The 13,664-nt window shown below is 37.5% G+C and overlaps 1 protein-coding gene across 1 annotated transcript in view; it reads left to right on the top strand.

The window, feature by feature from the left end:
• The window catches only part of rngtt (RNA guanylyltransferase and 5'-phosphatase), a 108,667-nt gene that overhangs the window by 33,704 nt on the left and 61,299 nt on the right, over window positions 1–13,664 (top strand). Inside the window, exon 11 of the mRNA XM_026194970.1 lies at window positions 7,627–7,791. Coding sequence (XP_026050755.1) covers window positions 7,627–7,791 — 165 coding nt within the window. The remainder of the gene's footprint in view (window positions 1–7,626; window positions 7,792–13,664) is intronic.

Below are 13,664 nucleotides of genomic sequence, written 5' to 3'. Positions count from 1 at the left end.
TTACAGAAATTTTTAGAATGTGAATTTGAAATATAATATCTACTGAGCACCGTAGCACCCCTTGATATTTTGGGCTGTATTAGAGTCTTCCAACACGTCCACCTCCTTAAATTGAGAATTTTACTCGCATGGATTTTATTGGACAGCTAGCAAGGCAGATATATAGCTCAGCTTTGGCCGTGATTTGCCATCTGGCATCTAATCTTGTAAAGCTCAGGGATGCTTTCCATTCTGGTGTTCAAACACGACATCTTTGCCTGCAAACACCCCTCATCCTACTGTATGTTAAGTCACAGGCTTTAGAAGAAGAAACTGAGGAAAAGCTGATTTGGGAGGCACCGATGTCTGAAAATAGTAGTGGGGTCTCTGGGGGAAGTGCGCTCAATGCGTCAGTGGTCCGCACGCGCTAAATACGCCAAGGCTTCTGGGGCCCAAGCACTCTGCTTTACCGTGGAGGCCTTGGTGTTCTGCTTCGTTTGGCAGTCTTGGGCCATGCGACATGAGGCTTTGGAGGCTCCCAGCAGAACCGAATGAAAAGCACTTATTTTAAACTACTCAAGCACTTTGTGTTGTCTTTGAGATGAAGATTCAAGATTTCCTACCGGTTCTTATATTCTCCTCCTATAGTGATGATTTGTGGACTCTGGGATGTAGAAGAAATGAAAATTGGTAGTCCTGTCTTTTATTTTTCGTTTAACTCTACAGGATGGATCGTTCCTGCTGTTAGCATTGTTTTCACGCACTGTTGGAGTTGTTTTAGCTCCTGGTTCATTAAAGGAAATATGCAAATGAAGCAACAGTGCAAACACGCCCAAGAAATTAGTGCTGAACGTAAATTGCACAACACAATTCCCCGTCTTACTGATGGATTCTGAGTACTAGGTCGTGGAGGATGCTGCATACTAACTTTCCAGACAGACTGATGTTTCTGAGAGGCTTTCAGTTCAGCTTTACCTCAGAATATATTGAAGAAGGTCAGTGAGATCATGTGTGGATAAGTCAGATGTCAGTATATTAGATGTTCTCTGCAGTCATGACGGATGGCTTTGCTTGGTTTTACAGCACTATCATCAGATAATGTGACGTCTGAAACCTGCTTTTACTGCTGCCTACTGCTGTTTACAACCAATTAAAAAAGAAACAGCACTTTCAGTGTATTGATTATTTAACTTTGATGCTCATTTAAATGTTCTTTTACGCTTCATGTATTACTATAACTATTACTCAAGATTTAATGACTAGAACAAACCACTAACCATCTATATTAGACAGGGAAGCTCACCCTGGGTTGTTCATTAAAAAATAGAAACACTAGGATTTGACAATCAGTGTGGAGTAGGAAGAGGTTGAAGTTTTAATACATAAAACACTTCAGTATATGACGTTCAGTGGGATGAAGTCATTCTAAACAATGCCAAATCTCTGAACATATTATACAGGATTTGACTGTTGGGCTTGGGTTTTACACTTGAAAACACATCACAGAAAAAAAAACATCAAGATGTGTAATTTTTCTTGTTAATTTGTTTGCAGATTTTAAATTTAGTCATTGTTTATATGTGTGTGTGTATATATATGACAAGACTTTGTGTCAAAATTTCATGTCATGCTCATTAATCTTAGAGAACATTACTCCAACTGCCACAATTCATGAAATAGTTTTAGCCAAATAAAATATAATTGAATTCTAACAAAACACTTTCAAAATTAAGATCTTATAGCCTCCAAACCTTTTAATGGTAATGTCAAAGACGTTTTATTCTTTTACCAACAACAAAAAAAAAACTCTTACCTTTGCATTATGCTGCTTTATTTCTTGCCACAGTCTCCGCTGTAGAACTGGCTCAGTGGACTTGAATCACTCTTTCATCCGTGCATTTGTGGAGAGAATTGTACTATTACTTTTCACCTGCCTGATTGGTACATGGGCAGAAATACCCTAGATTTCAGACACTGGAGAACTGGACCACATCCAGAGACCTGAACACCACTGAGCCAAAAAGTATCCACCTAGCAACCACTCAGAACAGCACCTTAGTAACCACACAGCAATGCTTTTGTCATGGACAAGCATCAATTTCTATAAAAAAAAATAAATACAAAAAGTCATAATTGGCTGTTAATTTTCCCTGTATGGGAATAAAATGTTTTCTCTTGTCTGTTCTGTGTTGGATTAACCAAATGTTCAATATGGCGCTCCAGAGCTCTGGCCAGACGCCGAACAGACCAAATCACAGTGAGTCAGAGCCTCTGTCTTCTCTGAAACCTGGCAGAGCCACAGTAACATGGCCATTTCAATCCCAACTGCTTTGAATTTAACAAAGATGTTTGTTCAGAAACGAATTTAGCATACTGAAGAGCATATAAAACAGAATATCATGTGATAATAACATAAAAATACAGAATATCATGTGGATGTAAAGGCTTTCAGGAGAGTTCTAGTCTTCAATCTGATGGGTTGAAGACATCCTTTGATTTCTCCAAACTCTGCTCACTTCAAACCAGGATATGTCCTTGAATGACTCATGTCTGAATGATTTTGGTCTCATAAAGCTCAAGGTTTTTTTTTGTCTTCTGTCTTTTGTTAGAGGTGTTGATTCACTTATGGAGTTGTTGTTGTTTTTTTTGTTGTTGAAGCTTTATTTTTGACATTTCGCAGATCTCTGTGCGTCCCACACTAAAGGCAAGCTTAAATTCTGCCCACAGTGTGCCACATCTGGCATACAATAATGCTCAGTGTTAGGAAAAGTTACTTTTAAAAATAATGCGTTACAATATTGCATTACTCCCTAAAAACTTTTTATGGAAAATAATGGAGTATATTATTTTTGCATTAGTTGTGCTCATTTGGGCTGGGCCTAGGTTAATATAAAAATGCATGTAAGATGAATGCATGTTCACATTTAGTCTAGTACTACAGCAAGAGTGCCTCTGCGTTTACTCCCGATGTCTCTCAATATGGGGACAGGAGAGCTGTTAGCAAATACATGGTAAAATAACAAAGAAACTTAAGTTAATTAAAAATAATTTGTTACTAAATAAGTTACTTGAAAAAAGTAATCTAATTACATATCGTCCATTACTTGCATAACTACTGCTGTAAACATATTGCATTTTATTTGTACAACAAACAAATTAATGGCAACATGAAAATGTGGAGATAAGGTTAGAAAGCATGAAGCTCACGTTGTCAGAATGTCAGTCTGAAAGAAAAATGCAGCCCACAGCAGCGTGTTACAGCAGATAGAAATAAACCGTAAATGAATGAGTGATCGTTACAAAAGTGTGCATCAAAATCAAAGTCTGAACGCAGAGGCCAAAACATGTGTGAGGCATTAGAACCGACCTCGTTGGTTCTCGTGTTACACATATTTTTTCTTATTTTGGTTTTAATAGCGTCTGATAGCGCGTTTGCACGGTTCTTTTCCTTTTAATGGCGATTGACAAATCTACTGGAAAGTGAATACTGCTACCTACTGCATGTGACAGGCATGATAGCTGACGTTAAATAAAGAGAGCCCTAGAAATGTATTTGTGTGGTGACAGCTGAACCAGGGGATTGGATAATACATAATTCATGTAGTTTATAATCAAAGAAAATAGCCCAGTCAGCACAAACTAGATTGCTTCATCCCTTACAACATGCAGATGACATACACCTATTTCTATTCGTCATTTGAAATATTTATTTAATAATTTGAATAGCTGTTGCAGTCACTTTCCTTATCTGTGTAAAATACTTTTTTAATTTTTTTTATTTTGCAAATACAACGTTAATTCATTATTAAAAATTGCATTTGCGTTCAACAATATTAGTAACATTGTCACTGGAAACAGCATTGCAGGCTGTCTTTAATGCCGACTCTTTCTGCTTATCTAATATGATTCACCTTTGAATTCCCTTTTCACGTAATGTTTCCATAATTCTGTCAGGCGCTGGATTTATAGAAGCTTTCATTGCTTTTTGATATGGAATGTGTAAGTCTGGAGAGTCTCTTAAATATAGATGAGCGTTTTATTCCTCAATTTGCGCTTGAAAGTTGCCCGCAGAGAGTGAGGCTGCTGGTGTGTCTGCTCGTGCGATAGGAAACTAGGAAATTGGAAAACTGCAAATAAGATGTAAAATTTATAGAGGTTGGTTTTGGAAGATGTCTGCTTTTAAAATGTATCTCTTTCTCAGGAATCTCTCCTTCTACTCTCATCTCTGCCTCAATAATCCACCTTTGAAAACATCTTTTTAAACATTACTTACATGTTTTAGCCCTTGTACATTAAAGTCGAATTTTAAGTGTAAATGGTTTATTGAATATCATAGATGTTTAAATCTAATTTTCTCTGGACTTAGTCCAATCATTTCCATAGGAGTCCACACAGTTGTGAATTTAGTGTGAGGGCGAACGATTCCCCCACACAGATTTCACCACGAGTTTGGCTTGGTTTTGATCTTCAAGTGAGCATTCACTGGTAGTGATGAAATAAACCAGCTCCTAGACACCCTTGTCACTTTTAATGTTAGTACACCGTAGCGTCATAAAACATGCATGCACATAAACACACCAATAACAGGACTTCATTTATTTATTTGTAGAAATACAGACAAAACCAGACACTCGTTCTAATGCAGAAGTGACCCAAGAGGAGCTTCCTAAAGAGATACGAGTGTTGTCATGGTGTAATACATGAGTCTTCTGTCTACATGAGGATGAATGGTTTTAGGAACAGGCCCCTTCGGACCGTTTTGTCCACGGAGAGCTGCAGTGGATTGCGTTTAACTCGTCTGGAGATGTCTTCTATAGATTGCTTCAAATCCATTTTGTTAGGCGAGTCACAGCCTTTTGTGAGGTGTTAAGTGAGGAGGTGAAGCTTTGATTCGGTCGTAGTGACGTGGATCGGCGTTCCCATCGGAGCGCTGCCATCCAGCGGGATGTGGAGATGTTACCATGGAGACGGCGCTGCGGTCGTGATGGAGAGAGAGTGAGGTGGATTATTTCCAGAGCTCCTGGCAGCCGCTCTGATGCACATATACACACCGCGTCTGTTCCCTCATCACCCCTAACGGGAACAAATCAAGATTAAACACAATTTGATCTGATCTGATCTTTTCAAATAGGAGGTTTTTGTGCAGTGTAGACATACTCTAGTGTTTAAACAGCCCAGTCCACCCAGAGACCTGCTCACGAGAGACAGCTTGACATTTGAGTTTGATGGAGAGAAATACGGGAAATCAGTTATGAGTGTCTGGGAAGAGTCGTGTCAAGTGGGAATACAGCAAATTGTATTCCAAATTGTGAAATTGTCATTGGTCAAAAGATGTCCATTCCAGAGTCTGTTGATCCAGAAGTTCTCATCTAATTGGACGTCACCTTTTCCACATCCTTTTCATTGATGTGCATCCTGAGTGAAATCAGTGAAGTTGCAGCATAAACTCAGATTAAGTTTCTTAAGGCGTCGTCTTAGAAGCGGGATCATTGTAAAATGTCTGTCCATCCTGATGGTGAAAAATGCTCTGCAAAATGACAGTCTCAGCCAGTCATTTTGAAAATATTTCATGTTTAATACACAGTTTTGCACAGTGTAATTCTGGGGCTAATCATAATGGGCATGTCCACTATTTTCATTACAACTTGAAGGCAGTTCAGCACACCAAATGAAGTACTCGGTTACATTCGTTTGCACACTTTTTACATTTTGAAATAACATTACAGAGCTAAAATGACTGAGAGAATACTAATAGAATAAAATAAAATAAAATAAAAACAAAAAACCAGACACATAAGTACATTTAAGAATGCTTGAGGGTAGAGGTCGACAGATATGGGTTTTTCTCTGTTTGATGCCGATACTTAGAAATCAGGGCAGCCGATGGCCGATATGATGCCATATTTTCTTTTTCTTATTTTCCCCTTAATCTCATAGAAGAGAGTTTGAGGATATGTTTATAGCAGTTCATAAGATAGCAATAATAGCCTAATTCATATTAATAATAATACATGGCTTATGGCACCTTCTCAAAACAGTTGCAAATGCAAATTCATTCTGTGCCAGCAGGGGGCGCTTTTGGAGCAGGAGAAATATAGAGGTTTCCCCAGTAACGGCTGTAATCAGCAGCTGGGATATTAGGTTGTTTGATTGCTATTACTTTAAGAATGTGATGCGGATCTGACACGCATACTCACGGTTTCATTCATGCTTTAATATGAAATGATACAAGCACAATCTAATAGCAGACAGGACAGAAAGATTCATTGTAACTGACATAACATCTCCTCTGACTGCAGTCAGATTCAACTGGAGAAATTAACCATCTGCATTGTTGCATTAATTTTGACATCACTAGTTATGTTGTGATGCTTATTATTCAAAAAAGTACAATAAATCATCAAACATCTTAGCTTTATTCATTTAAGACTAGTTGGAGGTTATCCTAATAAAAAATAAAGTTATTTACCATGTTTTTAAGACAATTCTTTTGAGAATCTTAAAATCTTAAAACAGAATATATATATATATATATATATATATATATATATATGTATGTATGTATGTATGTATGTATGTATGTATGTATGTATGTATATATGTGTATATTTTTTTTACAATTGTTTTGATCATGCAAAATGTTTGTTGATATAGAAACCAGCAGTAAAAAATTCTATTTTTGACAATGTTTCTGGAATTCAGCTCTTGGACGAATAAAATGTCACCGTGGGTGACAGTAATAGGTTCTAAAAGACCAATGAATTATCATTTGTTCCTTGTCTCTGTTGTGGCTGATTAAGATCTCATGCCTGTTTAAAACATGATGAAGGCTGAAAAAAACCCCCATCTCATTCTGAAATGTATCACCTCAACCACATTTACACATCAGGTCTTGCTCAGCATGAAGTGACATGATGAATCCCACTGTAAACTCCACACAGAGCTTTGCCAGTTATCATGAAGATCATTCACATGTGCACATCTTAAAGATGAAGTATTAGTATTTCTATTTTGTTTGAGCAAAACAGTACAACAAAACACCTTTAAAGAAAAATTGTCAAATATATTAATGAGTGCTGTCAAACGATTAATCGTGATTAATCAGATCCAAAATAAGAGTTTTTGTTTACACAATAAACAAGTGTGTGTACTGTGTATATTTATTATGTAGCCTATATATAAAGACACAGACATACAGCATATATTTTTTAAAATATTTACATGCATATATTTATATTCATATAAACTTTTTTTAATAAATATATTGAATATATAAATTTAAATTTTTCTTAAATATATACATGCATGTGTGTATTTATATATACATAATAAATATACACAGTACACACACATATATTATGTAAACCAAAACTTTTATTTTGGATGCGATTAATCTCAATTAATCGTTTGACGGCACTAATATTAATAAAGACAAGTAATTATTCAAACACAAAGTATTTTGAATGACATGCCAAGGTAAAATCACAAGCAATTTGCATAACAAAGTTACAATACATCTTTTTATCTTCCAGCATTGCAAATGACAACTGGAAAAGACAAACTGGAGATTTTTTTGAGGTGTGGATCTAGTCATGTTGAATCCGAGGTGTGTGTGTGTGAATTGTGGCTGTGTTGTTTGTTTTGCAGGGTCAGCCTGTGGGTCAGTGTGACTTCAACAGACGCCTGCTGTGTATCGAGAAGGAGATCATCTCCCCACGGTTCGAGAAAATGAGGCTGGGCCAGATTGATAAATCCAAGGAGCCCTTCAGCGTCAGAAACAAGCCTTTCTTCGACATCCACGCTGCGCGCAAGGTATTTATCTGTAAATGTCTGTGGCCGTGTGTTGTGAAAGGACATGTAAATGCCACTTAAAGGCCAGGTAAATAACATATCATTTGCAATGTTTATTCACTTTAGTAACCTCTTTAAACTAGCAACTACTAGTTGTCCTATCTAAGCATCTCCTGTAGTTCTCCACTGCTACAGTCACTTTGTAAAACTGTATTCTCTGTGAAGCTGCTTTTAATCCATTTATGAGGTAGAACGCACTGTACCAGTGCAAAGGTGTTGTTCATTGAAAGCGTCCTTCTGATGCTCTTTCAGAAGTTATCTGAAACTTTGAAGGTTGCATCTCAAATGAATCAAGCTTCTGTAAAACATGAAAACAGTTGTCTGGTTATTCAACAGGCTGTATGTTTAAATGAAAGATGCTTCTGATGTTTGTGAGCAGCTCTGGGCTACTTCGTGATCACAGTCTATATCAAACATGCTGAGGATGATAATTACACCAAGCATTAGTCTGTGTAGTGATTTCACCATAGATAGACAGTTCAAGGTTCCAGGCAATTGACAAATATATACTAGATATTGACTATTTATTCTACAGTGCACCCATTTCTGTTCATTAAAAAGGACAGCCTTGTATTTGGATTGACAGTTCTTGGTCTGGTTCTGTATGTAGTCCGTAAGGAGTCTAGTTTTGTTGACAGTCTTAGGGGATCAGTTATTGACCTGGGTCTGGTCTTGACTTCAGCTCTAATTGGTGTAACTGTGGCTTCAAAAACTATTGAACATTTCTAGCCTCATTTCCCAGGAGAAAAGATTCAGCTCATTTGACACACACTCGTCTTTCCCCGATACTAGGGCTCATTGCTAATGGGCGATAAATAGTTATTGATATTTGTTGAAAAAATAAATCCGTACCATCAATAATAAAGTTTTGAGTAACTTTTAATATTTACATCAATCTGCCCAGTACTTTTTTAAAATCCCCAATAATAATGATCACTTTCTCAGATCAGGCTGTTCTAAGATTCTTGGCATAGTGACGTAGTTCTGCACAGGCCCCTCCCACAACTACTGACTGACACAGCCGTTTTAACACAGACCTGCCCTGAGTGAACTGATATCAGTCTGCCATTGTTTCACCACCAGAGCAGGGACATAGACAAGAATGTCTCCTAAGTTATTAAGGGATTTTGATATTGGATGTAATAATTAACGTAGCAGTCATTATTTACACCCTGAATCTGAGCCACTGAAGACACAGTGGATTAATTTTGTTTCTGAAGGGAATGCACCCCGATCTACACAAATGCATGTATATTTGCTCAAATCATTTGTAATCCAGCTTTAGCTACAGAAGAAGTAAATATGAGGGTTTTTTATGAATCTCAAATGGTATAATGTTATGGCTGGCTCGTAAACTGCAAAATAAGAGACCAAACCCGATATTTCAACAATAAGACAATTTATTACCAGAATTTATAAATCAAATAATTAAACAAACACAAACAAACGTCTAGGGGAAAACATGCATGTGGGAGTTAAGTAAAAAAAAAAAAAAAGACTATATGGGGGAAAAAATCCAAATGCAAAAGAGAAAAAAAGGGACCTCTCCACACAAAACATGGATCATTTTGTATCCTTTTCTGTCCAACAAGGCTGATTAGGAAGTACATTTACCAATCGCCCAGCCAGCACCTGCACAACACAGCACCTGCACTACACAGCAGAGGCATAAGAAGGCAGCAGACAGGCGTAACAGCTCACCTACAAAAATATTTTCTCCAAGGAATACAAAATAATCAAGCAAAAAAACATCCAGGTCTCCAACAACAATCCCAACTCCTTTTCCTGGGCCTTAGGAAACAGGATAGAAAAGAGGAAAGAAAAGAAAAAGAAAGTGAAAAAACACAATAGGCTCATTCACGAGATAAGACATCAGCAATCACATTCTCGTGCCTCGGACATGTTTAACCCCAAGGTTGGAAAATCAGACTCCACCTCACTGTCTTTTTTTACAATTTTTAATTCGATGTAAAAACACCAGAGGGTTGTGGTCCATATACACAACAATTGGGTTTGCAGATTTTCCCAGATAAACTTCAAAATGCTGGACAGCCAAGACGAGGTCAGGTGCTTTTTTTTCTTTAACAGAGTACACTCACTGATGAACATTGAATTTTCTTGAAAAATTACAAATTGGATGTTCTATCCCATCTTGAGTTTCCTATAAAAGAACCACACCAGCTCCAGTTTCACTGGCATCTACAGCCAATCGAAACAGTCCAGAAAAATCCACAGCAATGAGCACAGGAGCATTGCCCAACAGGGCTTTAGCTCCTTCAAATGCCTCTTGAGAAGCTCAAAGGGTGTCTTTTGACTAATAAGATCCGTCAAAGGTGCAAACACAGATGATAAAATTTGGGCAAAAACCACAATAGTAGCCAGCCATTCCAAGTAATCGATGCAATTCCTGGTGATTAGTAGGTACAGGAAAATCAGAAATAGCCGAGATCTTACCTTCAATGGGGCGAATTTGTCCATTCCCTACTACTTTACCCAAAGAGGTAATGGTGGCTTTCCCAAATTCACATTTAGCCAGTTCAAGGTTAAAGATTAGGTCGTTACCAGAACAAACAATTATTTTATTTGTATTAAGTGGTCTGCCCAAGATGAACTATACAGAATCATATCATCTAAATAACCCTCACAGCCGGAGAATCCAGACAGTACCTTATTTATAAGGCGTTTAAAGATAGACAGAGCATTTTGAACCCCAAAATGCATAACCCCGGTATTGGAGGAAGTCATTAGGTGTCACAAATGCATAGAGTTCTCTTGCTCTAGCAGTCGATGGAACCTCCCAATTTTCTTTTAAAAGATCAAACTTGCTTACAAAAGTTGCAGACCCCATACTCTCCACACAGTCATCTATGCGGAGCAAAGGGTAGCAATCAGGTTTAGTGACGGAATTTAGCTTGTCAGTTTAAAATCTGTATATCTATCTAATAATCTATCTGGTTTATTTACAAGGAGGCATGGTGAATTTCAAGCTCTAAAACTGAGTTCAGCCAAGTGATTATCTAACAAGTACCTCACTTCTTTTTTCAACAATTCACATCTCATTGGATTTACTCGATATGGATGTAGTTTAAATGGCAACGCAGTACCCACATCAGTGTCATGCTCAATTAGGTAGTACAACCAGGTACATGAATAAACAAGTTAGGGAAAGACTTAACTAACTGAAGAACATAATTTTTCTCAGATTTAGAAAGATGTGGTAAATACTTAGCCAATTTAGCATACATTACAGAGGTATTTATTCGTCCTTCGATGACCACACGAGAAGGATAATGTACCAAGTAATCCTCAACAAAATTCAAAGAACTCTTTTGAGGAGAATCCTCATCCTCACTCTACTGTACAGAGTTATTTAACACAGGGGTTACCAATGCTACTGATGATGCTGAAGGAAAATAAGGCTTGAGGAGGTTTATTTTGACAAACCTGGACACCTTACTTTATTAAACAAATGCTCCATTTTGCGTTTGGCTTTCTTCGGTTTCCTCTGGGCAATTGCACGAGCCTCACACAGCCAATATCGAAAACCAGGAACATAGTCCAAAACATTTGAAGATTCAGGAGGAACTCGATTATCAGCAAGAACAGGAATAGGCCCTCGAACTTCATGTCCGAATACCAACTCATTTGGACTGTATACAAGACTTTCCTGAACAACCTCTTGAACTCCTACAAGCAACCAAGGCAACCCCCGTTCCCAATCAGAACCATGTTCCACACAATATGATCGCAACATGGACTTCAAGGTCTGATGAAATCTTTCAAGGGCCCCTTGACTTTGAGGGTGATACCTGTATGCACTAGAAATGTTATGATTGATTTTTAATTGTCGTAAAAGCCTTAGCAAGTTGACGACTCATAAAATTAGAGTCTTGATCAGTCTGGATAACTCTAGGAATGGCAAATATTGGATAAATTTGGTAGTAATAGATCATACAGGATATAGAGTGGATAAGCACATAATGGTCAATAAATACATATGACCTGTCTTTAATCTGGGTAGAGGACCCACAAAATCAACCAGCAAATACTCAAAAGGTAAACTCATAGCTGGAATAGTTTGAAGAGGAGCCACAGGAATTTTCTGGTTTGGCTTACCAGTCAATTGGCACACATGACGAGTTTTAATAAACTTTGAAATGCGTCTTTTTAATCCAAGCCAATAGAATTTTTGTTGCAATCAGTAGTCAATTTTCCTCAATCTAACCTAATCACAGATAACCTGAATTTAAGAGGAACAACCACTTGAAAGTAGTCTTTAATGATGGGTTCAGATTTACTAATCCAGCGTGGAAGTAACAATCGAGGTATTTGAAAACATTTACAAAAAGGTAACTTGGTCTCATGATCCTCACTACATATAATTGGCAACAAGGGTTTTAGTGTGTCATCAACTGACTGTTCTTGAACCAAAATCTCTCGAACTTTGGGGGACAACTTCACTTTCTCCTGCAAAAGAGACTCCTCCACAAACGGACTCATCAGAAACAGACTCATCTTAATTTGACCATTCTTCTTACTCAAAATAGTCTCATCTCCATTATTCTCATTGTCAGGGTGAGAAGAAATTTCCCCTACACATATACCTGCTCTAAGTTGTTTTCCTCTGGCTTGGTGACAGCACAGGATGGAAACACATGAGGCCAAGTTTGACTGTATTCATCAGGGATATCTGCACACACAAGTGTAGAAACTACCAGTGTTGATGGCACAGGTTTTTGTGTTTCCCAGACATGTCCTTGAGCAAGATCATTGCCCAAAATAAAAAGTCACACCTGGTACAGGAAGAGAAGATCGAACCCCTACAATCGCCTCTCCATCTACAAGATCAGATGTAAGATGTATTTTATGCAAAGGTACTTTTGAAAAGGTAATTTCTATACCCCTAATCAATAGTTCCTTTACCGTCGCAGTTTGACCTGATAGTGGAAGTACTCCCTCTAACAGAAAAGACTGGGCCGCTCCAGTATCTCTCTGATGAAGTGTTCGGACAGTTGAAACAGTGCCCAGTGTCATTGTTGGAAATGTCCACCGATTTTGACCAGGCCTCTTATTCTGATCACCTGACACTTTACTATGAAAAGAAACTCTGAGTCAAAACAAATTTATCAGCCAATACAGCCACATTGGCTAAGGTAAGGGCCTTTTGTTCATTCAGATAAGTAGACATTGATGCTGGTACACAGTTTTTAAATTCTTCAGCAAAAATCAGTTCTCTTAAATGGTTCAAAGTTCCTGCTTTTTGGGACTGACACCATCTTGTAAACAATTTCTTTTTCGCAAGTAAACTCCACATAAGTTTGTTTATCAAGTTTTTTTTATAACCCTGAAATCGTTGGCAATAAGCATCTGGGCAGTAATCACATTTTTTCAAGATGGCTGCTTTTACCTTTCTAAAATCTACACTCTCCTCTTCTGAAAAAACACAAACACCACCTGAGCTTTCCCTACCAGAACACACTGCAAATGTGAGGACCAGACTTTAAAGAAGCAACTTTTTCAAAAAGGACAAAATATTTATCTACATCCCGCTCACAAAATGGAGGGAACATCTTAATATTTCGACCTATATCAAAAGATTGCATTACTTGAAAAAATATAGAAGCTTCAACTTTCTTAGGTTCTAGTTCAAGGTCCAGTTTCCTAATTTCATATTCCCTCTTCTCATGTTCACTCTCACGTGCAAGAGACAATTCACTAGCACTACTAGATCCTCTTTCAATCACAAAAAATTCCTTTGTTTTGGCTTTTAAGGCTCTCATCATATCCTCTTTGCATTTTTTATCATTACTAGTTAAAATAATAGAATACTTCTA

Source organism: Carassius auratus, chromosome 20 (assembly GCF_003368295.1).
Source record: "Carassius auratus strain Wakin chromosome 20, ASM336829v1, whole genome shotgun sequence".
Taxonomy (NCBI): domain Eukaryota; kingdom Metazoa; phylum Chordata; class Actinopteri; order Cypriniformes; family Cyprinidae; genus Carassius; species Carassius auratus.
This window is presented reverse-complemented; position numbering and strand designations above follow the sequence as displayed.